Below are 25,948 nucleotides of genomic sequence, written 5' to 3'. Positions count from 1 at the left end.
AAAAGAAAAAGAAATGTATGGTTAAATACATAGTTATCAGTTAAATAGATAGTTACCAGGGGAAGTGTCCCACTTTTCCCCTAACTGGTAACACTCTATTTGAGGATACTATTGCTGCCACATTTAAAAGGGAAACTCCCTCTTTCTTAAGCTTCAAAAAGAGGGAGTTAGCCTTGAAACTAACAGCTAGTGAAGAGCAGAATTGCCAAACTGGTCAGGTTCTGCAATGTCCTCTGAAACTGAACGCTCGCTATTTTACTCCCAGCATCTAGAGAAGTTGAATGCTGCTCTAGGGAGTCCTGTTAAACATGTATACAGCCTATAGATATGTCCATGTTTTCCTAGCAGCTCTAGAACGGCATCTAACTTCTCCTAATGCAGGGTTTAGAGAACGTTGCAGAACTCGAACAGATTGGTAACTTTGCTCAACACTAGTCACAGCAGTCATCTCATGAGCCAGGGCTATGAGATCTTCTTGCATAAGGGCCCGTTCACACTACGGAATAGGCACCAAAATTCCGCTTGGAACCCCCGACCGTGGACTCAGTGCTATCTCTATCTGCGCACGGAAGGCCTCCCACTGAAAGAGATAGCAGGCGGGATTCAGCGCAGAGCCAGCGGGGCGGGGGTTCCAAGCGGAATTTTGGTGCCAATTCCCTAGTGTGATCAGACTTTACTAGAGTAGAGATAAGTAAATTCCCTTATCTCTGGTATCCACACCTCAACCTGCTTTCATTTAACTCAATGCCGCCTTTCCCTGGGTTCTGGGAAAAGCTGGATTCAGTCCTGGGAAACTTCTCCCAGTTTTTCAGAACTAGATCCAGCTTTTCCCAGCTCCCAGGGAGGAGCAGCAGTGAGTTAAAAGGCAGCCAGCAGATTACCGAGATAATGAAGGGATTTGATTCGTTATTACTGTAAATTCACCCATCTCTAATACCTGGTACTGAATCAGCTTGGCTGTTGAGGTTGAGCACTTAGGGGCTTATTTGTACTTTGTATAATATTTGGAGCGTGCTTAATCAGTAAAGTAGTTCAGAGTTTATTCGTTATTGAAGCTATCAGAACCTCCATTCATCTAACGAATTGTATAAAGCCATAAATTGTATAAAATGGCAACTTGAGAAAGCTGATGCCTGCTAAAATAATAAGCAAACACTTTCTTATAAATGTCAACCCTTGCAATTATTTGTCCTGGGCACTGTCACCCAAACCCAGGGTCAGATTTAAGTTGCCAAGAGGGAACCGTGCTCTCAAACTACCATCAGTTTTTTTTAAATTGGCCATCATTTATTGGACCCGCCTGACAAAAACGGACATTGAAACACACATCGAGGTGTGGGTAAGCAACAGACAACAGCATTCCTACATCAGGTATTGTAAATACATGTAACATTATGCAATAGTCACAGAATTAGGTTTTGCCACATAGAGAATTGTGGAATGTGCAGTACTGGTTACCTTTAGAAAAGTAAATGTATGGACTGCATGCTCGGCTAGTAGCAGCCAGGAGGTGTGCAGTTCAGAGCGGAAGGGGTTAATAACACTTCCCTCTTGAACCTTATTTAGTCCTTTAACATATTTCAATATTTTTATGTACCCCTTTTCCTTCTTTCTTCCAGACAATAAAGATTTAGATCCTTCCTTAAGTCTTTCCTGATATGGTTTATGCCTCACCCCCTCCACCATCTTTGTAGCCAGTCTTTGGACCCGTTCTATTTTATCAATTTTTTTTTTGTAGGTGAGATCTCCAGAACTGGACACAGTATTCCAGATGTGGTCTCACCAGAGCTCTATACAGCAGGATCACAATCTCCCTCTTCCTACTGGTTATACCTCTAGCTATACACCCCCAGCATACGATTAGCTTTTCCTACCACCTAGTTGACTGCTCAGTCAGAAATCACTACCCTTAAATCTTTCTCTTATGAAGTCTTTGCCAACACAGAATTCCCGATATGATACTCCCCAATTGCATTATTTTACATTTGGAAACATTGAACTGCAGTTTCCATTATTTTGACACCCTATCTAGTAAAGCTGTATCATTTTCCATCATACAAGATAAGATACCTTTGTTGTTGTAATTTCTGTCTATCCATCTAAATACGCTATTAAGAAGCTTACTTACCAAGTCATACTAAACAAAAATCAGAGTGTAAGAGACACATTTATTTGATAATAGATTTTAATATACTTAATTTTTTTTTTTGTAAAACATCTGGATAAAGACAATATACATTATCACATTGTCGATACTCTGCCATTTATGTACGTATTAAATCTCACTTTAAATCTTATTTCAGACCAATATAAAAAAAGAAACATTCCTTATCTTATAACCAGAACAGTGAGTGGCCTGGTCCAATATGACATTTCCGCTGTGCAATATAAGTACAAAGACAACAACCTGAAAAGTAGCTGAAGACAAACTGTGAATTGTATTTGGCACGGCAGTATCCGAGAACATTTGGATGACTGCTATAAAAAGGCACTCAATGTTATCCCATATGTCTGCAGTAGACTGACTGGATTACCCAGGAGTGACACATCTCACAGGCACAATATACATAATTTATTCTCTTTAGTGGAAGGGATTACTAAAATGAAATCTGATGTCTGCTGGAACAAATAAGGGCTTCAACAGTTGCTTTGAGATATAGACTTTTGTCAATGTACAGTGCTACAAGTGATGACAGACAAACATACATAAGTATGGGATAAGGTCCAACCAATATCCAATAAAGCAGGGAATTTTACCCAAACGCTGAGATTTATCCTCTAAAGGTTAATAAATAAGTCTGAAAACTAGTGTCATGTATGCAGTCTACTCTGTCATGCAGAGAATCCAGATATATGTATAATTGCATCTTTACATGTACAGTGCATCTCATCTATTTCTACCCTTTGGGGCAACACAACTGATGTATGTAAAAGTTTTAGATTTGAACCCCCCAAAAACCTTCAAAACAAATAACTTTCCCACACTTATAGTCCAATCTGGTGGCATCCACATCTGCTTCTCAATGGTGGAGTTGGACATTAACTCTTTATAGAGTACATAACACTAGCCCAATGAAGAATAGAAGGGGAGGATTCTAAATAGATTTGGCTGCTAAATGTTTAAGATAGGAATACTTATTTGCCACCCCAATGACAAATAGGGACAGTAAATGAGTATTACTGTAGGCATCATGGCATACAGGTAGTCATGTGGCCATGTCCATACATGAGGCCACAGACGCACTTTGTTGCAATGTATTTTATAACTATGGCAATCTATTAAACTGGGGATGTAGAAAGATTTTTAAAAATGTGTAAAATGACTGACTATAGTGCTGCATTATAGCTGTGCAGAGTATTACTGACTCAATCACCAATAATACAGAAGATTGTAGCTTTAGACTTCGGTAAATGTTACTAAATATTGAGTCCAATTTACATGATCTTGAATAAAGTAATTCTGTGCATCCATTAAAGTTTACAACATGACTGACAAAAAGGGGAAATTCAAGGTATACTTATATTATCTTATCACCAATTATTAGAGAAAAAAAAGGAAGAGAAAATAGCCCCCAGCCAAGTGACCACCACAGGAGTAGTGAAAAAATAGGAGAATAGCTGTAAATGATCCATTCAGTGCACCAGTTCCAACCCAGCCTTTGTATTATTTTGGCCTCCCAGAACATTGTGGCAGCGTGTCTCACCAGGACCAATGTGGAACTGTCTCTGTCCTAAAGGGTCCCAAAATGCAAATATGGCACATACAATCTCATCGCTTAGAAACAGCCCTGAAGAATTTTTGCTGGTTTTTATTCTGCCCTAAATTCCTGTTGAAACATAAGAAATCGTATATATAATTTTTTGCATTATTAGCTGTGCACACATACATAAAGAGAAGGAGTGGTATAGCACTGGGAAGCCTATATAGACAGGAAGAGGTCAGCAATACTGCTAGACAGGAATTGCTGGAAGGCAACACTGTACTGTGAATACTAGGCTGAGAGCAGCAGACTTGGAGGTGTATGTAAATCAGTCATGTATAGTACATTCTTTAGCAGAAAAATAAAGCAGTAATGCTCCGGGATTTTTGGGAATGTCGTACAAAGTTCTGAAGTAATGACTATAAAATGTATATTCAGATAGCATAACCACAGAACTCCATCAGCACTAAGGGGTGGCATTACAGGTTTATTGTAGGGGTGGTCTCAGCATCCACATTTGCCTTTGTCTTTGTCCTCATTTAACTGCTCAGTAGAGCTATGGCCATTGGACCGGACCACCCCTTGAGGTATCCAAGACTTGTCCACACACCGTTCCATCCGCTTCATGATCAGATCCAGTAAAGTTTCCACTGCTTTATTCACATTTGTTCCTTCTGCGGCACTTGTCTCAAAATAGGGGATTCTGCAAAATAAAAAGAGGTATTAGATTGCATGGAAATAGTTAGGTTTTGGGGGGTTTTGCAACATTTTAGCTGTGTTGCCCCTAGTAACCAAGCAGATTCCATTTCTCACAGACTCATTGGAAAATGAAAGGTGGAATCTGATTAGTTGCTAAGGGCAACTGAGCAATGTTTCACTTTACACCATGTTTGATAAATCTCCCCCATGGTTGTTACCTTGTGGTAATTGGCTGCATAGCACACTACCGCTACATGTGAACCCAGCCTAACCACCTCAATTCACAGACACAGGAGCACACTACCGCTACATGTGAACCCAGCCCAACAGCCTCAATTCAAAGACACAGGAGAATTTACTAATACTGTTATATTATAAGATCTGGCATTTGAAAAGGTTTTTTGTGCACCCAAATTATGATGCATTTAAAGCAAAAATATTAGTGCAATGTTCTTTGTAAATCAGAGTGTTTAACCCATTCATTGTCAGAACAGTTTTCACAACCTTGTCATGCACAGTTAATCTGGATAAGTACATATAGAATTGCTGATACTTTCCTTTTAAGGGTAGCGACACACTATCACAGCAGATTTGATGGTGTGGATCCGCAGCAGATTTGATCTAAATAACTGAATACAGCAACAAATCTGCACCATCAAATCTGCTGCGGATCCTGTACATGTTAATGCAGCCTAAGGCTATGTTCACACTACGTACAAGTATGGCCGTTGTTTATGCGACTGAACACTGCCTATTGATCTATGGGATCCCGGCCGGAGCGTATACACATCGTATACGCTCCGGCCGGGATCCCATGGGGCGCTGCAAATAACTGACAATTCAGTGAATTGCGGCCGTAGGAAACCCTGTCAGTTCACACAATGAAGCGAGCGGCTCCGGCCGCTTGCTTCACTGTGCGCTAGGTGAAGTTCTTATGCGGGCGCGCGCTGATGCGCCCGCATCAGAACCCTGCGGGCAAAAGATCATCCGGCCGGCACATAAGTACCGTCCGGGATGATCCGGGCCGAGACCAGCCGTTCCGTGAATGGAACGGACGGTCGTTTACGTAATGTAAACATAGCCTAAAGGTGATATTGTGGCCCAGAGGTATCAATCTGTGATAGATAGATAGATAGATATATATATATATATATATATATATATCTATCTGAGTACCATTGACTTCTATATATAGTGCGCCCCTGCTGGACACTCCATTGGTATTACAATGGATGTGTGTGTAAATGAAATATACAGGGTTTTTGATTGAATACATTTATGGAATACTTTGGGGAGCAAGTGTCCTTGCTCCCCAAAGTATTCCATAAATGTAATCAATCAGTACATCACAGTAAGCCCGCCAAACCGCCGCAGCTCTGGACTACACTCAACTACTACTCTCATCACCTGCTCATAGCATGAGCAGGTGATGGGAGAGTAGTAGCTGGGTTATATGGCTGAGATCGCCGCCGCTGATGCTGCCGCGCAGGGGAGCCGCTCATCACTGTGCAGCAGCCATCATCCCCCTCCGGTCCCCCCTTCTGCTTCTTCCTGGATCGGGCCAAACTGTACACTATGTGATGGCTGACTCCAGGCCTGGTCGCCGCTCTCCGATCACACATGCCGGCTCCCGATGCTTCCTGGTATCCCCGGCTGGCACATCTGATCGGAGAGTGGCGGCCGGGCGGGGAGTCAGCCATCACATAGTGTACAGTTTGGCCAGATCCAGGAAGAAGCAGGAGGGGGGTGCGGAGGGGGATGATGGCTGCTGCACAGTGATGAGCAGCTCCCCTGCGTGGCAGCATCAGCAGCAGCGATCTCAGCCATATAACTGCTCCCCAAAGTATTCCATAAATGTATTCAATCAAAAACACTGTAGATTCCATTTACACACACATCCATTGTAATTCCAATGGAGTATCCAGCAGGGGCGCACTATATATAGAAGTCAATTGTACTCATTAACTTCTATATATAGTGCGCCCCTGCTGGACACTCCTTTGGAATTACACTCCCGGTTCGTGACGTCACGGTATTTCAGAGAATCTGAAGTCTCCCTGATCTACTAAATTAAGGGAAATAGCCCTATATGTGCATTTCCCATAATTAATGTACATTAGAAAGTTGTCTAACTTTCCATAAGTAATAACATATTAAAAAATAGTTTTGGCCGGACTTCTCCTTTAATGCCCCCTACTTTTGATCCTGTAGTGTTAATACAATTTTTTTTATCACTAATTTGATTCTATAGAGTATTTTATTTTAATTGTTTAAAAGCTTTGCCTTTTTTCCAACTGAAAAAGGGATACTGGAAAGTATAAAGGGTTTAGTCCCATTAACAGAATATGGGTTTTCCAGGAAAAACCCATTGATGGCCTAACCACAGGAGATGCTATGAACAGCTGATTGGTAGGGTGCTAACACCAGGCACCCCTGATGATCAGCTGTTTGGGAAATACATGGAGCCCAAACTACACAGTGTGAGTAGGACTGGAAGCGGTCCGCCAATCACTGTGTAGTGGTGCTGCCAGGTTACTGTACACAGGTTACAGTCGATGAAGGTTCTAGCAGACAAACGCTATAAGGTCCAGAAAAATCAAAACATAGGCTAACACTAAAGTGCTTTCATCATTCTGGTATATACTTATTTCTTCCATTCTCTACCAACAGGAGCGTTTTTTAAATGTGATACGAATGAAGAAATTATTGAAACTTAACGTGCTGTGGTTTTGCTAAATATCAGGGACACAGAGACAGTGAATAGTCATAAGATTCCTCTAACAAAACTGTAAAGCCTATGGCGTGCTTATGACTTTATGGAGTCTTCCTTATATGATAATTAGTGGTTCATTTCCAATGTTTGTCTACATATTATACTTCATTTACTCTGCTCCATAAAGTATAGACCCAGGCGTTTCCCCAGATCTTTAATTGTACTTTGGTCATTTCAAATATTTGCTGTACGGAAAAGATTAACAAAAAGGTATTCTTTCCACTATCAATCCACATAAGATTTCAATGTATTAAAAGATTAGATTTAAAAATATTAAAACACTAAATGGAAAAAGGGATTGGCAGTGCATCCTTGTTCCAGAGGAGGCTCCTAAAATTTAATACTTGCAAATTAAAAATTACAATTTCTATAGGCCATTTGGAGACCCCAAACTACACAAACTGTGTCTACAGGTGGCGTTTGTAGTAGGGTTATTTTTTTTTCTCTTCCATGATTTCAGCTGCAGCAAAAAGAAAAAAAAAACATGCTGTGGTTTCAGAAAAGTGGCATATGTGAATACAGCCTTATTGGCAGATTCTCTATGCGTTTCTTCATCCAAAACAAAATGTGATCACCTAATTCCATCCATCAATACTCGTAAAGTATAACTCAGAGGATACAACATGAAGTTAGCTAAATATAATAAGCACCATATAGGATTACAGCATTGTGAGGTTCAGTCATAGACCAAGTGGTTAAACCGAACGTCAGCTGGAACAATGGAAGGAAGGAAACTCACCCATATTTCTCTGCAAATTCCTTTGCTTCTTCTTCTTTAACCGCTCTCTGATCTTCAAGATCACTTTTATTTCCACACATCACAATGTCTGGGTTTTCACAATATGCATGGATTTGCAGCTGGCCTAAAAAAATACAGTATACAGTATTTGTTATGGTCTGTATGATAATCCAGAGCTACTCTTCATGGCCAGACTACAAGAGCCCTGGGGCTTCCACCATACACCTCAGGGGGATTCTCAAGGTCTAGTTCACGGGAGTTTGTTTTTTTTTCTAGCACTGTTGCATGGGCCATGTATAGCAGCATTATTATAGTACTGTATAGCACAATTCTGCCATTAAAAAAATTCTGAAAGTTCAGTCCTGAGCTAATTTCCCCTCCTATAAATAGGGAACTGACCCTAAATACAATTATTTGCTCAGAGGCCTCCATGGATCTTAACCTGAATTGTGTGGATTCACAATAGCAATCTTCAGAGCATAACTTGCTAGCTCAATAGTAATATACAGTCTTCTCTAACAAGTTACAGAAGATAGACAGAAGGTGCAATCTAGGATTAGTGCACACTACATAATGTAATGTAATTATTCAGTAACATTTTATGTAAATTGTATCTATATATAAAGTGCTGTTCAAATATGAGACTTATCTGGAGGATCTAAGTGGCCTCTACATCGTCATCATTTTTATTCATGCAATCCCTAGAGATACAGGATGACTAAAAAGTCATTTTCTGGGATCAAAATCATTTTGGCAAAGCAATAAATTGTAATTGGCTTTTGCCTAGACATGAATTCTAAATGGCCTGAACCTAACTTACCATATTCCCTAATATATGGGCAAGTATCTAGGATACAGCTTAGTAAAAGAAAGTCCCAAAGCCATATAAATTAATTCATTAATATTAATAATACTAATTTATATGCCTTTGAGGATGTTGATTTTCTTTTACTAAGCTTCATCCTAGAGGATTGGTTACGGCTGTTGCTTTGGATGCTAAACATAGTGGCCTATCTCCACTAAGGAGAGAATTCATATGTAATGTCTCTTCCAGTCTCTTGGTCCAGTAAAGGGATGAGGATGGATGGCTTAAAGAAAGGTATCTGAAAATTATCAGCCTTTATACTATACACCAAAAAAAAACGAGCTCCCTTCTGACAACCTAAAAAACAGAGATTAAAAAAAATATGAAAAAGAAAGTTTTCATAACCAGCTACATATATATTTAGCTGCAGCTTTATTGCTTTTTGAATAAGAGAATTAATGGACTATTTTTTATTAGTAAAACATAAAAAATAAGAAGTTACTGGAAAATTTAAGCCGCTTCAGGCTGTGTGTGGTGCAGCACATTATTTTTGTGATCTGTAAGGCAATTACTAGGAATTAAACAATGAGATAAGTCTAGTGCAGTGATGGGAGATAGTAATTACCCTGCAGCTCCAGCTTCCAGAACCGAACAGGCAGTAGCATTCGCAGACCTAGACGCTACAGTTCACATTACTAAATTAAGCATTTTCCTTAATTACAGTATGGTTAGTGATTCCTATTTAAAGGAATTGTCCAGGAAAAAGTGATACTTACCCATGTTGCCAGGGGTGCGGAGAATATGCCAGTAAAGTATACTTGCCTGTCCCGTTCTGCCCTCACTGTCAATGACTGCTTCCATAGGAAATAGCCCCTCAGCATAGGCTCTATGGTTAGCAGCCATTACTGCACAGGAGGCAGTGGGGAGAAATAACTAACAATCAGGTGTATGGCCACCTTTAGGTTGGTTGCATGGACTATGCAGGTCTAGGGACTGGTGATAACTTGAGCAGATAAATTAGAAACTTTCATCTGCAGATTCACATTCTTAAAGGTGCCCATACATCTTAGATAAAAGTGGATACACAATTTTTTATCATCTAAAATGATAGGGGTTGTCCCCCCCTAAAACCTCAACATCATGAGATTCAGCTGAATTAGACCCATGTGGTCTACCAGCTCTGCTGCCAATTCCAGGAAAACCAGTAATTACGAGTCTTCTGTTTTAGAGATGACATGTGTTGCCGGCAGGGGGCAGCATTGCTCAGTAAAGCAGGAACTGCTTATGAAGAGCTGAGGAGATGATATTGAAGCATGCCTATTTCTGGAACAGTATTAACATTACAAGATGGTGGAGTCAGCACTGAAGACCTTAATCATGGCAGATCACTACTACTTGAAATGTTGTATCCTTGGTAGATGAAATAAAGACCAAAGCTTTCCCTGGACCTCGGACCTAGCTGTATCTTCCTTGAGAACTGGCACTATATTAACCCCTTCACGTTAGCAATACGTAGATATACAGGGTGTGTGTGCAGCAGGAACGTATACGTATATTCCTGACTGTGAGAGGGTTTGATGTGTGCGGGACCGCTGCAGTGAGAGCCACCCCGCACACATCAATGTCTTGTGAGCCCAGCATAATGACTGGCAGCTTCGATCCCACAGCTGCCTGTCATTAACGTCTTAAACGCCTTGATCTATAGCGATCAATGCGTTTAAGGTACCACCATGCTTGCTGATTTTTTTTTTAAATTATATATTTAAAAAAAAAAAAAAAAGTGATTAAAAATTTTTCTGTTACACCAATATGATATCTGTAAAAACTAGAGATCATGGCGCAAAAACTTACACCCCAACCAGCCCTGTAGGTGGAAAAATAAAAGCGCTATGGCTCTTAGAAGGCGGGGAGGAACATTGCATTAATTTGATCTGGACATCCGTGTATCAATGGGCTTAGGGCCCTATTCCACCGGACGATTATCATTCGCATAATCGGTAACGATTAACGATCGCTATTGCGAAAGACCTGAAAACGTTCACTCATTTCCATGGAACGATACTTATAACGATACGAGTTACTTATGATCGTATTTGCGATCGTTTTTTTCTTGGCTATTTCTGCGCTATTGCGTTTGTATCTACTGCGAACGACATCATTGCGAACAATTTGCGAACGTTTTGTGAACGAGCAATGATAAAAATAGGTCCAGGTCTTATGAAGCGATCAACGATTTCTCGTTCGGTCGTTAATCGTTAACTGCATTTCAACTGAACGATTATCGTTAAGATTCGAACGATTTAACGATAATCTGAACGATAATCGTCCGGTGGAATAGGGCCCTTAGTCTTAAAGGGGTTAAGGAGTAGAGATGAGCAAACTTTTCAAAAGTTCCTTCCGACCAGACTTTCAGATTTTTTTAAAAAAGTTCGGTTCGACCGAATTTCGGATTTCATAGTTTAAAGCATCTATAGGATACGGGGGTAGTGTATTTGGTTGGATTTAGGGCTCTACATGTCAGTAACATCATTATCTTTTCGATATCTCAAAGTCAATTTTTTTTTTTTTTAGACTTCAATATTCACCATTACAGGGTCTATGCAGGAAACTCACCATTACAGGGTCTATACAGGAAATTCACCATTACAGGGTCTATGCAGGAAAAATGTCACAAATGCAGTGAAGGAGCAGCAGTAGTCATTGGAGGCCATTGGAGGTCCAGCAATAGTCATTTGAGGCCAGTACAGGAGCAGCAGTAGTCATTGGAGGCCAGTGGAGGTCGAGGAATAGTCATTTGAGGCCAGTACAGGAGCAGCAGTAGTGAACATGGAGGCCGCTCCTCTTAAAGCTATACCGAGGTGACACAGGGGATGGGCTAGTGTAACATCCCTGCTGGTTGGAAGTGTTCCGGGCATCATGGGAAAGCGCTTTTCCCGTCGGAAACACTTCCTGCTTTCTAAAATGGCGGCTGCCATTTTAGAAAGCAAGGAAAAAAAATTAAGAGCGGACTTCCAAAATTCCGAATCCGACCGGACTTAAGACTTTTGGGAAAATCCAACCAGGATCCCATACCGGCCGAACCGGTTCGCTCATCTCTATTAAGGAGCTCTGTTGCCATTACTATTTAAGGTGCTAAAGTTATCAGATTATTTGGCCCCACTATTATGGTCACAGATGAAGGCAGATGTTGGTCTATTTATCATTAGCAACTGATGACTATTTGTGCAGCAAGTCCTCTACCAGGAAAGAGGATCAGCAACCTCAGGCTACATTTGCTAGTATGTTAGCCATACAAAATAAAAACCGAATGCTGCATAAGTGAAATGTCAAGTATGTGACATAATGATAAACTAGTGTGGGTGGAATGTGATATTTTATATGTCGTATTCCACGCACGGACACCACGACCCATTTGTTAGAGCTCTGAATTACACAGAAATGAGGTGAAGGTTGTGCTCTGTTTGTGCTGCTGTTTCCATAACTAATCTTCAGTTCTTGATCTTGGGTGGGAATCAAATCTCTCTCTAGACAGCACTGTGTTTGCACAAGAGGAGGGTGTTCCTAGGTATTTGCAAGAAGAAATACCACAGGTCTTGTTAAGCTTCCTTTAACAAATAAGATATGCAGATGGAGTATCCGACTGCAAACCAAACAGTGTAAAGTTTCACACTGACAAATAAATGGCTTACAGTGTTCACCTCTATTAAAACACTAAACAAAGGTCACAAAAAAAAAAAAAACACCCCTGTAAGTCCCTTAAAGGGAACCAATCAGCATGATTGTGCCGATATGGTTCCCAGCAGCACTGTATAGACTTTCTGTGCAGCTCCCAGAGCATACAAGCCGAGGCTGCAGGAGTAGCTTTGCTAGGGGGAAAAAGATGCTTTATTACAACGCGCGAGGCCAGGAGAGAGATGGCAACTAGTCATCTGGGGAGGGAGCTGCCCATAAATAGTCACAGCTCTCTACCTGTCAGCTTGCAGTGTGGGGATATTTGTAAGGTTGAGAGACCCATTAATGGCTCCCCGCCTAGATGACTAGTTGCCGCCTCTCCCAGCTTTGCACGGCGTAATCTTTTTCCTTTTGTACAGTTACTGCTGCACTAGTGGCAGGTATGCTCCATGAGCTGCACAGCAGATCTATACTGTGCTGCTGCTACTGTGCTCCCTGATTGTGCTGATATGGTTCCCGTTAAGGAATTTATGAACTGTCCACAGGATGTGTGATAAATGTGCAATCACATGATATGTTAATTAGGTAATTCATTGACTGGGGGTTGGACTAAAGCCCTCAGGGCACCAATGTTCCCCACCCACTCTGCATAAATATTGATGTGGCGCTCTGCAGTGATGTCACTCTGGTCTCTCATCACTGCAGAGCACTGGATGAATATTCATGAAGAGGGAGGGGTGCACCGAGGGCTGTAGTTCCACCCCAAGTGCAACAAACTATCTATTTAACATGTTAAGAAAGTGGAAGATTGTAGGAAAACAGTGCTGAGGATGCAGGTAAGAAGACTACCTTCTTCCTCAGTGTCTCCTGCCTCCTGCAGTTATAGTTTGCCTTTAAGCTGAGGTGAGACTTAATTTTGATACTAAAATAAACCATATGTATGCTTACTATTTATCTGGTTGCTTGTTTGTTCTCACTATCTTATCAATTCTGCATGTGAAATAATATCTGCTCTTGTTCAGGCCACTTCAAAAACCACTATGAGTTACCACTGGAAACACACACGGCCACCAGCAACAGAAGACAGGTAGGTTTTCATTTTTAATCTCAAATTAGGATACAGAAAAAAAAAAAAACAAATAAATAATGGAAGAACCAAACAATTCCCAAAGAACAACTTATGCACACGGACAAATGTTATCCTGGCTCCTGGTATTATAAGGAAAGTGAATATAATCACTTTCCCTGACATAGAACTGCAGCAAAGCACAGAACTGAATTAGGACACAAATTAATAAAATACTAATGAAGCACTTGGTTCACAATATAACTCTGAAACACTGCTGCCAATACCTATGCAAAGATGTTTTCACATCCTCTCTGCGTTTTTAGCCTGCTATCTGGAAAAAGGACTAAATATTACTGATGGTAATGCTGGTGTAAGGAGCACTTACTTATCCAGTTTCTGACATTCAGGAAACTCTGTTCATTTGTTAAGTCAAAAAGTAAAAGGAATCCCATTGCATCCCTGAAGAAGGCGGTTGTGAGACTACGAAACCTGGAAGAAAAAAGAAATAGAAACAAAAATTAGCTGTAGGCAAAATTTCCTGCTAAACTGATGAAATATAGCATCTTGCTAACCTTCCTCAACTGAAATATCAGCATCTTCCTCACCTACCAATGGCCATCCTAAACATGATACAACTGCCAGTACCCTGCATATATCAGACATTGTGGCAAGATCGACAAATAAGCATTTTCTTTTTTAAGTTACATTTAGGGTGCCTTCACACACACCGTATCGCAGCAAATTTTCTGAGATTACCTGGAAAGGAAAGCCTTTAGTATACAGTTTATGGTAAGGCTATGGCACTGTCTGACACCCTGAAGAATGTCATTCTTGCTCACATATACCAGACCACATTTCCCATCTGTGGATATAGATTCAATAAAGCTGGTCTTCTCAGAGCGGTGTCTCCTCTACTCCTCATAACCTTTCAATGACCAGGAGACAGAATCAAAAGCAGGCTACAAGAGATCTAATGTGGCTGACCACGGAAGTTAGCACACAGCTACTTTACATCCAAGTAACTGAAAGCTAGTAGGAAGTATGCTTTACCCATCTAATACATTTGGCGACACAATATTAAATGTAAGGGCTACCTCATATAACATACTTGTTATATATTATGTATCACTGTCTAGATTAAATGCATGACTTGCCACCATGTGATATTTTTTTCCGCATTATTTTTTACAATGTTTATTTTTCCTAGGATGTAACAGTTACTATTACAACCCACAGACATGTACAGACATCATAAAAGGCCTGCGATAGAGACCTCTCACACCCAAAAGGCCCACGGTGAGTCACAGTGACATCAGTTGTGGACTGTTCAATATCCTTTACTATAGGATGCCAGGACCCACACCCTATATTTCCATCTACCATCTAGCAATTATACATTCGGCCACTATTAGTATATAAAAAGGGTGGTGCAAAATTGTGGGACATCTCTATATGAAATATATATATACACACACTCAGGGCCGGCGTTAGGGGGGGGCAAAGTAGGCACTTGCCCAGGGCCCCCATCCCCCAGGGGCCCCCTAGCTCCTTCCTTCATTAGTGGAGCAGGAAGCAGAGCAGCACAAGCAGCTCCCCTGCTCCACTAATGAACGAAGGAGCTGAGCTGTGAGGACGGAGCGCCCCTCCTGCAGAGCTGCCTGTGCCCTACAGAAGAGGAGGAACGGCAAGCCCAGGTAAAGAAATAGAGGGGGGGGGGGTTAGAGGGTCACGGAGACTGGGGGCGGGACTTGCGGCCAGGGGGCGGTGCTTACGGCCGCGGGTGGGCGGAGCCTCGGGTGTCTTTATAAAACAGTAACCCCCTCCCCATATATTAGCCTAGCGAACAGTATACAGGAAGGGGGCAGGGGATCTTGTATGATGCAGTCCCCCCTTCCACCATATACTGTTCAGGGCCCTCCTCCCTCTGTATCTATGGCCACCAGGCCCTGAGCAGTACATGATGGAGGTGGGTGCTGAATCACACAGTATCCTGTATGATAAAGTACCCCCATATCTCTCCTCTGCTCTACTACTACCCCCAATACTACTCCTAATACTGCTCTACTATTACCCCCAATACTACTCCTAATACTGCCCTACTATTACCCCCAATAGTGCCCTACTATTACCCCAATACTACTCCTAATACTGCTCTACTACTACCCCCAATACTACTCCTAATACTGCCCTACTACTACCCCCAATACTACTCCTAATATTGCCCTACTATTACCCCCAATACTACTCCTAATACTGCTCTACTATTACCCCCAATACTACTCCTAATACTGCTCTACTATTACCCCCAATAGTGCCCTACTACTACCCCAATACTACTCCTAATACTGCCCTACTACTACCCCCAATAGTGCCCTACTACTACCACCATCAATACTACTCCTAATACTGCTCTACTACTACCCCCAATAGTGCCCTACTACTACCCCCAATACTACTCCTAATACTGCCCTACTACTACCCCCAATAGTGCCCTACTATTACCACCATCAATACTACTCCTAATACTGCTCTACTACTACCCCCAATAGTGCCCTACTACTACCACCATCAATACTACCCCTAATACTGCTCTACTACTACCCCCAATACTGCTCTACTACTACCCCCAATACTGCTCTACTACTACCCCCAATACTGCTCTACTACTACCCCCAATACTGCTCTACTACCATTGCTATTATTACCTCCACTCCTGATACTACTACTACTCCCAAAACTGCTACTCCCCTTATCTACTACTACACCCCTCATCTTATATGCTTCTACTATTGCTACACCCCTTATCCACTATGCCTATACTACTACACCCATCAAAAAATAAATAAAAAAAAAATCGAGAAAAGAAAAAACGAGATTTTATTTTTTGCCCACATCACCCCAGCCCTAGGAGATGCTATGTGCTGGGGGCGGGGGGGGGCATTTAACTATCAGTGGAGATGCTATCTGCTGAGGGGGCAACTATCAGTGGAGATGCTATGTGCTGGGGGGGGGGGGGGAACAGGGGAGATGCTATGTGCTGGGGGGGGGGTAACTATCAGGGGAGCTGCTATCTGCTGAGGGGGCAACTATCAGTGGAGATGCTATGTGCTGGGGGGGGGGGGGGAACAGGGGAGATGCTATGTGCTGGGGGGGGGGGGGGTAACTATCAGGGGAGCTGCTATCTGCTGAGGGGGCAGCTATCAGGGGGCTAGCTAACAGGTGTAAAACCTACAGTGAGATGCCTCCTATATTGGTGGATACTACATACTGGGTGGTGGAGGTAACTACCAGAAGAATTACCTACAGAGGGATACCGACTATATGTACTATGGAGGCACAGAGGGACCTATCTACTATATGGGGAACAGAGGGGTCTTATTTAAGGTCACAGAAGATCACCCCACCTCGAGCAGCGCGCCAACCGCTGACAAAAAAGTATCGGGACCTTAAATTGCTGCTACAATGTTTTAGCATTTGGGGCCCCACCTTCAACTTTGCCCAGGGCCACATTTTGTCTAAAACCGGCCCTGCACACACTGGAAAAGTTGTATAATAGCACTATAACCTTACCTTTCCTGACCTGCCGTGTCCCATAGCTGCAGGTGGACCCTCTGACCTCTACCAGCGATTCCATCAGGACCATTTGAATGATATACCTGAGAAAAGAGATGGTGGAAACACTAAACATAGAAAAAGACAAGGATAATGCAGTAGACCTATTCTCTAGTGGGAATATCCTCTAATTGGATTGTGTAGCTGCAAATACATCAGAAACTATAGTACCCAACATTACAGACCAGGGGTCAGAGCCAAATTATAATGATAGAAGGACAGAAAAGACATTATTATGGTGGCAGAGTGGTATGAGGCTCAATTCTGCTGTACAAGCTAAAATCTTATTCTAATTATACCAAAGATAATAAGAAAAGCTGCAGATCTATCGACTGTTTGGAAGGTAGGAATCCCCAGGCCATGCTTTATTATAAGACACTGATAATTGCACTTACATAAATACTGGTGCTCTGGCCTTCTCATACATGGCCCTGGCTTCAGACATACATAATACTAAGCTTTGAGAAATCCAGCAAAAAAAATACAAAGAGCTAATTTGCTTTTCTTCAGATGCCAGAGACAACATGGTGCTAAACTGCTGCATGAACCTCAACCATAAGGGGAAGGGGCTAATATATTATGCTGCCAGAGAATCATGGATTATTATACAGAAGTCCTCATTCTATTACTCCTATATCGTGTGACATAACCCCCTCCCCTCTTTAGCTCTCCCCCGTCTTTTTTACAAGGCAGAGATGTTTGCAGGCTTATGGTGCGTTTACTCAGATATTTATCTAACAGACTGATGAAGCCAAAGCCAGGAATAGATTAAAAACTGGGAACAGGTCATAAAGGAAAGACTGATATTTCTCCTATTCTCATATCCATTCCTGGCTTAAAAAATCTGTCAGATTAATCTTTCTGTGTAAATGCACTATAAAAGCCCTATTACACACACAGATTAATCGAAGCCAAAGTCAGAAATGGATCTGAAAAGAGGAGAAATCTTAGTCTTTAGTATAAGACCTGTTCCCCGTTTATAGTCAGTTCCTGGCTTTGGCTTCAATAAACTGTTATTCGGATAAATCTGTCTGTGTAAGAGGAGGCATAAATGCAAAACTTGCAGAATAAAATATTACAAATCAAGAAATACTTGAACGGCGGTGGTAACAATTCAGACCAATCTGCAAACAGTGGATGTTTAATTTCTTTTCTGTGATGACAGCTTCCAGCTATATTTCAATAATATCTATACCAACCAAGCCTAGGACAGCAACAACCTGCACAACTGGTTTAACACTAAGGAAATAAATGAAAGTGTCTTTACCCTGCAAGGTATGTGAGCAGTAACAACAATGCAGTCTGACACTTCTACTTAAGAATCTAAAGTTTTAAAATGATTTCTCAAGAAATTCGTAGTACAGGTGGGAACCGTGGTTTGAGTGTTTAGGGACCGAGATATTGGTCTCTGAACAAACAGCATGTATTGCATTTTGTATAATGCTATCTAAGCACCTGTGTGTTCTTCCTCTGCTTCCCAGACATTATTGTGAGGCTTGTTACTGGAATAATAGGAAACCTTTTAATGTTATTATGTCGTTGCCATTTTAGTGTAATTACTATGTTATTATATGTGTTATTCTGAAAAGTGTGTAATGACTACATTAAAGAAAAGCTATCACCATGAGAATGCAGTTTAATCTATGGACATCATGTCAAGAGAAGCTGAGCCGACCAATATGCAGTACTGAGGGGAAGAGATTAAGAGTGCGTTCACACCTACAGGATCTGCAGCAGATCTGCAGCAGATTTGATGCTGTGTTCAGTTATTTAAATGAAATCTGCTGCAGAAAATCAGCTGCAGATCCTGTAGGTGTGAACGCACCATAAAGGGGTATTCCCCCCAAAAGCAAAAAAAAAAATGTAATGCCCCCAAACCTAGTTATTCTTACTCACCAAGTCCCTCCGAATATTTTGAGCCGTCTCCCATCTTTCTAGCTGCTGCCGTTCCTGAGTTACAAGTTTTTCTAAAACATGGTCTATAATCAAGATAGGAAACTACATTTCCCATCATGCAATGCTTATGTCTGATGATGAAGTAGCAGAGCTGAGATGATTATGGCGGCATGGCAGAGCTGAGATGATTATGGCGGCATGGCAGAGCTGAGATGGTGGCGGCATGGCAGAGCTGAGATGGTGGCGGCATGGCAGAGCTGAGATGGTGGCGGCATGGCAGAGCTGAGATGGTGGCGGCATGGCAGAGCTGAGATGGTGGCGGCATGGCAGAGCTGAGATGGTGGCGGCATGGCAGAGCTGAGATGGTGGCGGCATGGCAGAGCTGAGATGGTGGCGGCATGGCAGAGCTGAGATGGTGGCGGCATGGCAGAGCTGAGATGGTGGCGGCATGGCAGAGCTGAGATGGTGGCGGCATGGCAGAGCTGAGATGGTGGCGGCATGGCAGAGCTGAGATGGTGGCGGCATGGCAGAGCTGAGATGGTGATGGCATGGCAGAGCTGAGATGGTGATGGCATGGCAGAGCTGAGATGGTGATGGCATGGCAGAGCTGAGATGGTGATGGCATGGCAGAGCTGAGATGGTGATGGCATGGCAGAGCTGAGATGGTGATGGCATGGCAGAGCTGAGATGGTGATGGCATGGCAGAGCTGAGATGGTGATGGCATGGCAGAGCTGAGATGGTGATGGCATAGCAGAGCTGAGATGGTGAGAGTGTAGCAGAGCTGAGATGGTGATGGCATGGCAGAGCTGAGATGGTGATGGCATAGCAGAGCTGAGATGGTGAGACAGTGTAGCAGAGCTGAGATGGTGAGACAGTGTAGCAGAGCTGAGATGGTGAGACAGTGTAGCAGAGCTGAGATGGTGAGACAGTGTAGCAGAGCTGAGATGGTGAGACAGTGTAGCAGAGCTGAGATGGTGATGGCATAGCAGAGCTGAGATGGTGAGACAGTGTAGCAGAGCTGAGATAGTGAGACAGTGTAGCAGAGCTGAGATGGTGATGGCATAGCAGAGCTCAGATGGTGATGGCATAGCAGAGCTGAGATGGTGAGACAGTGTAGCAGAGCTGAGATGGTGAGACAGTGTAGCAGAGCTGAGATGGTGAGACGGTGTAGCAGAGCTGAGATGGTGATGGCATAGCAGAGCTGAGATGGTGATGGCATAGCAGAGCTGAGATGGTGATGGCATAGCAGAGCTGAGATGGTGAGACAGTGTAGCAGAGCCGCGGGCGACCGGGGGGGTGGGGGAACAATTGATGGACCCGGGGGGGGGGGTGTTTAGCCGCGGGCGAACGCCCAGCAGCCACAAGTGACTGGGGACAGTGAGCCGCGGGGCGCCGCGGCGCTCACCGGCGGCCCCGCGGCTCTCAGCAATTGTCGGAAGGGGGTGTGTGCTGCCGGGAAGCGCCGTGGGAGTGACAGCTGCACTGATTGATCACTGTCTCCCTCTCTAACAGCAGCCACCGCTGTCCTCCTTCACTTCAGATTGGCTGGGATAGAAGCGCTAACCCGGCCCATTGAAGAGAATGAGGACACGTGATGCCGTCTCGGAGGGTGAGGGCCAGGAGCAGGGAGCGTGTCGGAGTGGACTGAGAGCTGATAATTCTATGCAATCCGTGGGGGTGGGGGCACCTAGATAACAGCAAAACTGTGCAGAATCCATAATAACTTTATATTAAAAAGATGAAAAGCTACGGGTGGGCAACGTATTAATGCAAAAATAATTTTGGGGGGGAATACCCCTTTAAGTGTGACTTGTAATTTATTGATTAAACCCCTTATTTTGGGTTTAATAGTCAAGTGGGTGGAGTCACAATAGTAGATAGACTTCCCTGTATGACTGTGCATATAATGAATACCTAGGACAGTCTACTGGACTCAGAAGGAGCAAGGATTTCAAACAATACAATATAGAATCTTTTTGCCCCCAAACTGTATACCAATTTCCTCAGTTTGCCTTGTTGTCGGCCTGTGTAAAAGGGACTTAAAGTGACTCTGTATCCAAAGTTTGAGCCTCATTTTGCAGACAAAAACCCACATAACAAAACAAATAAAAAAAATTCTCACCACTCTCTTTTCCCGGAAGTCTATGCCTACTGTTGTAATGAACTTAGAATTAAATTTCCCATCTGTATATTGGTAGAGAAAGCTGGTTTTTCCAACACCGGAGTCTCCCAATGCTAAAAACTTGATGAGGTAGTCATAGTCCCCATCAAACATTGTGAAGCCTGGATAGTGACCTGCAAAATTGTAAACACTGTAAATATGAAAGCAGAATTAGTTCTTTTCATCTTCATCATCATCATCATCATCTTATGAACAGTGGAAACTTCTGGGATTGTCATTATACTCATGACGTGATTTACGTAAAACCATGCCCAAAACGAAAACCCTCAACAGTCATGGCAAAACCATGAGATGTGAACACAACCTTACTTGTGTAGGAAGCTGAAAGAAAGAAAATATGTGAGACATATACCTCCCTATAGATATAGAATTGCAAATGTAAAGGCCTGACATCACTTGCATAAGCACCTTTGCATAACCTTACAGCAACACATTATGTTCAAACTACTGCTGTGCAATTTCCTTGGGCTTGTTCTGATCCTTCTCCCCTGTGGTAGATCACAGAGGCACTTCCTTCATCAGTGACCATGGTGAGTATAGGATGTGATCAACACAATAGTTCTGGGTACCAGCTATCAAATGAAAAAAAAAAAATTGTCTTGGGAGATTTAGGGTTATCTGACAGATTATCTGCCAAAGATTTAAAGCCAAAGCCAGGAATGGACTATAAACAGAGATCAGGTAATAAAGGAAAGCCTGAGATTTCTCCTCTTTTCAAATCCATTCCTGGTTTTGGCAAATCTTTGGCAGATAATCTGTCAGATAATCTTTCCGTGTAAAAGGGCCCTTAATATACACTCACCGGCCACTTTATTAGGTACACCTGTCCAACTGCACTTTACCACTTAATTTCTAATCAGCCAATCACATGGCGGCAACTCAGTGCATTTAGGCATGTAGACATGGTCAAGACAATCTCCTGCAGTTCAAACCGAGCATCAGTATGGGGAAGAAAGGTGATTTGAGTGCCTTTGAACATGGCATGGTTGTTGGTGCCAGAAGGGCTGGTCTGAGTATTTCAGAAACTGCTGATCTACTCGGATTTTCACGCACAACCATCTCTAGGGTTTACAGAGAATGGTCCGAAAAAGAAAAAACATCCAGTGAGCGGCAGTTCTGTGGGCGGAAATGCCTTGTTGATGCCAGAGGTCAGAGGAGAATGGGCAGACTGGTTCGAGCTGATAGAAAGGCAACAGTGACTCAAATAGCCAACCGTTACAACCAAGGTAGGCAGAAGAGCATCTCTGAACGCACAGTACGTCGAACTTTGAGGCAGATGGGCTACAGCAGCAGAAGACCACCCGTTACTAGCATGGTGTACCTAATAAAGTGGCCGGTGAGTGTATATTTAGGCGCAATGCTTGACTTGTTCTGAGGTCATTTTCATACATTTAATAGAAAGGTCAGTCTCAGCCCAACCACAGGTCTACAAACCCAAACTGAAAACATTACAGTGATCTTTGATGATGTCAAACCAGGTAATTAGATCTGCCATTCTACTGGAACCTGTATTACGCACGTGTGAAAGCCACCTAATCCTGTTAAGTACAGACTAGACGTTTAGCTAACCATCTGCAGATGAAAAAGTACAGTAGATACTTCACAATATAACCAACCTAATTATAAAGGATCTCCAACCTTCCAACCTCACAAAGCCTATGCATTAGGAAAAGAACATTTTTCTTACTAAAAGACTGAACTTGGGAATTTATAGTACATTTTACCTATTTCAGTGAAAATTTTAAAAGCTAAAATTATAAAAATGAACACTGAACAGATCATATTCTATTCAGCAAGCCTGACCCTTGGCTAACATCATTAACTAAAATCCATAAATCCATACACCAAAGTGGGGCTGGTGTACAAACACACACCTGAGAAAGTGTGATCCCTTTATGGTGCACCAATTTAGGTTGTGGTACAGCAGCACAGAACACAGAGATATACCAAGTACTTGAGACTTAAGGAAAACTTTGAGGCAGAAAAGTAGACGTTTATTAAAAAATAAAAACAGACCTCAGACTTATAGGTCTAATGTGGTTCAGAAGATGTGCTCTTTTACGTTCAGGTTTTGAGATGCGGTTTTTTAAAGCTAAAACTAGGAGTGGATTGAGAAAGTAAAAAAAGTAGTAGTTATATCAATGTTTAATACTGTCTCACCCATTTTCATCCACACCTGGTTTTGTCTTCATCAATAGTGCCACAAAACCATTGTATTAAGTATAATAATATAATAAACCTGCGTGAAGCACTGAATTCTGAGTGCCAAGTCTTTCTGCCTGCCAGAACCAAAATTAGTGAAAGCACAAAGGTTGCACTCCCACGTTGGGGTCTCTGCATGCAGCTGAAACCAGGCCCCCATGTGGTCACCACTAGCCACACAATGATGGTAATCACTCCCGGCAACACTGCGCAGCCAATAGGGGCATGGTTTTAGATAGGGATGGTCCGAACCTGGTTCGGTACGGGTTCGTACGAACCCGAACTCTCGGAAATGATTCCCGCTGTCTGCCCTCTCCTTGGGCAGTACATAGGCTATATCCCAGTTTTCCAGGCGGTCCTCCCGCTGTATCCACCAGCTGCACGGCAGGTTCGGACAATCCCTAGTTTTAGACATAAGTTTGTATGAATGTGAGAACATAGCCTTGAGGTGTCACTGTCATTTTAAAAAAAACTTTTGACATGTCAGAGACACATGTCAAAGTTTTGATTGGTCTGAGTGTTCAGACGCAGACTTATTGCAAGAATGAGCAGGAAGAGGACAGTGCTGCAGCGGCATCCACTCCCCGCTCTGTGTAAGTAAAAGAGTCGGGCTCCACAGACTTACATCAGAAGCCCAACTTATCACATGACACAGAGTCGGGAGAGGACTGTGCCGAGCATGAGCTTCTGCTGGCTCGCTTTCACAATCTGTATGGGTCTGAACAAACTCTGACATGTCAAAAGTCGGTGTGGCCAAACCTTCCTGTGTTCTCTAAGGGGAGTAGAGGGATAAGCTGCAGCTAGACTGCTCCGGCGGCAGGTTCTCTCTCCAAGCAAAAAGGGGGTCAGTGAAATTTCATCTAAACCGACTCCATACACTTTATACTGACTGCTAGAGATGAGCAAACTTACAGTAAAAACAAAGCAAATCGCTTTGCTAGCTCGGCAGTTGGCTTATCAGCCATAAGCCGACTGCCAAGCTAGCAAAGCGATTCGTTTAGTTTTTACTGTACATTTGCTCATCTCTTATCTTTTTCAGCCAAAGCCAGGAATGGATTTGAAAAGAGGAGAAATCTCAGTCTTATCTTTACGACCTGTTCTCCGTTTATAGTCCATTCCTGACTTTGGCTGAAAAAAATCTGTCAGATAATCTGTCAGACATCTTTTGGTGTAATAGGGCCCTTACATGTGTACATGTGAAAAACACACAAAAAGCTGTGGCTTGGCTTTCTCCAATGGTAATGAAGTAGCTTGCATTAAACACAGTTTATCTGATCAACACAACCAAACAGGATACAAATGTTATTACTTTTAAGATCAAGTTAATAGAAGGTACACATACAATAATGGCATGAATATATGCATGGGAGAAGTCAGGTCGTATCAGATTGTTAATGTTTAACACAAAGTCACAAAACAAGTTAAACAACAACTACTAAAGTAGTCTCAAGACTCCTAAAAGTGGAGCTTAGAAACTCTTCCAAATAGCTTTGAAGTTAATAGCTTCACAACATTAGCTGCTCAGCCTCAGAATTATAGGTATACTGCTCATTTACAGTGCTGCTAAAGTGATGGAGTCAAATTACTGTTTACAGTGTATTAACCACATTAGGAAGAGTAGACGTTAAATTACAGAGGTAACTATTCAGTAAACTACCATTTTGTAAACAACTGGCTAATCCTAAAATTCTACAAGCTGATACATTGCCAAAAAACAAGTTTTAAAGGGTTTGTCCAGCAAAAATCTTTTTCTTTCAAATCAACTGGTGTCAGAAAGTTATATAGTATTGTAATTTACTTTTATTTATAAATCTAAAAATCTTCCTATACTTATCGGCTGCTGTATGTCCTACAGGAAACGTTGTTTTCTTTTCAGTTTGACACAGTGCTCTCTGCTGCCACCTCTGTCCAAGACAGGAACTGTCCGGAGCAGGAAATGTTTTCTATGGGAATTTGCTGCTGCTCTGGACAGTTCCTGTCTCGGACAGAGATGTCAGCAGCAAAGAGCACTGTCTCAGACTGGAAAGAAAACACCCCTTCCTGCAGGACATACAGCAGCTGATAAGTATGGAAAGACTTGACATTTTTAAATAGAAGTAAATTACAAATCTATTTAACTTTTTGAAACCAGTTGGTTTGAAAGAAAAAGATTTTCGCTGGACAACCCCTTTAACATTGATGTATTGTACCCTTTGTAAGGGTTGTGCGGCATGTGCTGGATTTAAAGGCGCTTATCCCACCTCCAAAATGTTCATATGAGGACACACTGCAAAAAAAATTAAAAAAAGTCAGCGGTGGGGACAAGTATACAGAATTCCTTGCTTGCCACACCTGACTATTTCACTTGTGACTCTAAGGGTGCATTCACACCTACAGGATCTGCATCAGATCTGCAGCAGATTTGATGCTGTGTTCAGTTATTTAAATGAAATCTGCTGCAGAAAATCAGCTGCAGATCCTGTAGGTGTGAACGCACCATAAAGGGTACAAACACACACTGTATTCGCAGCAGATACGCAGCAGATTTGATGGTGCAGATTTGATGCTGTGTTCAGTTATTTAGATCCAATCTGCTGCGTATTTGCTGCGTATCGCAG

The 25,948-nt window shown here is 42.4% G+C and overlaps 1 protein-coding gene across 4 annotated transcripts in view; it reads right to left on the bottom strand.

Moving 5' to 3' along the window:
* Window positions 1-2,154: 2,154 nt before the first annotated feature.
* Window positions 2,155-25,948, bottom strand: part of RAB27A (RAB27A, member RAS oncogene family) — a 57,989-nt gene continuing 34,195 nt past the window's right edge. For 3 of the 4 annotated variants that reach the window (XM_069982522.1, XM_069982531.1, XM_069982540.1), the window contains 5 exons: window positions 21,090-21,262; window positions 17,029-17,114; window positions 13,844-13,947; window positions 7,913-8,036; window positions 2,155-4,404 (listed from right to left, as the gene is read on the bottom strand). In XM_069982522.1, coding sequence (XP_069838623.1) covers window positions 4,206-4,404; window positions 7,913-8,036; window positions 13,844-13,947; window positions 17,029-17,114; window positions 21,090-21,242 — 666 coding nt within the window. In that variant the 5' untranslated portion in view covers window positions 21,243-21,262 and the 3' untranslated portion in view covers window positions 2,155-4,205. The remainder of the gene's footprint in view (window positions 4,405-7,912; window positions 8,037-13,843; window positions 13,948-17,028; window positions 17,115-21,089; window positions 21,263-25,948) is intronic. The other variant, XM_069982549.1, reaches the window with a different exon arrangement.

The sequence above is a fragment of the Dendropsophus ebraccatus genome, chromosome 1 (assembly GCF_027789765.1).
Source record: "Dendropsophus ebraccatus isolate aDenEbr1 chromosome 1, aDenEbr1.pat, whole genome shotgun sequence".
Lineage (NCBI taxonomy): Eukaryota > Metazoa > Chordata > Amphibia > Anura > Hylidae > Dendropsophus > Dendropsophus ebraccatus.
Note: the sequence above shows the minus strand (reverse complement) of the source record. Positions and strands in the feature narration are given on the sequence as shown.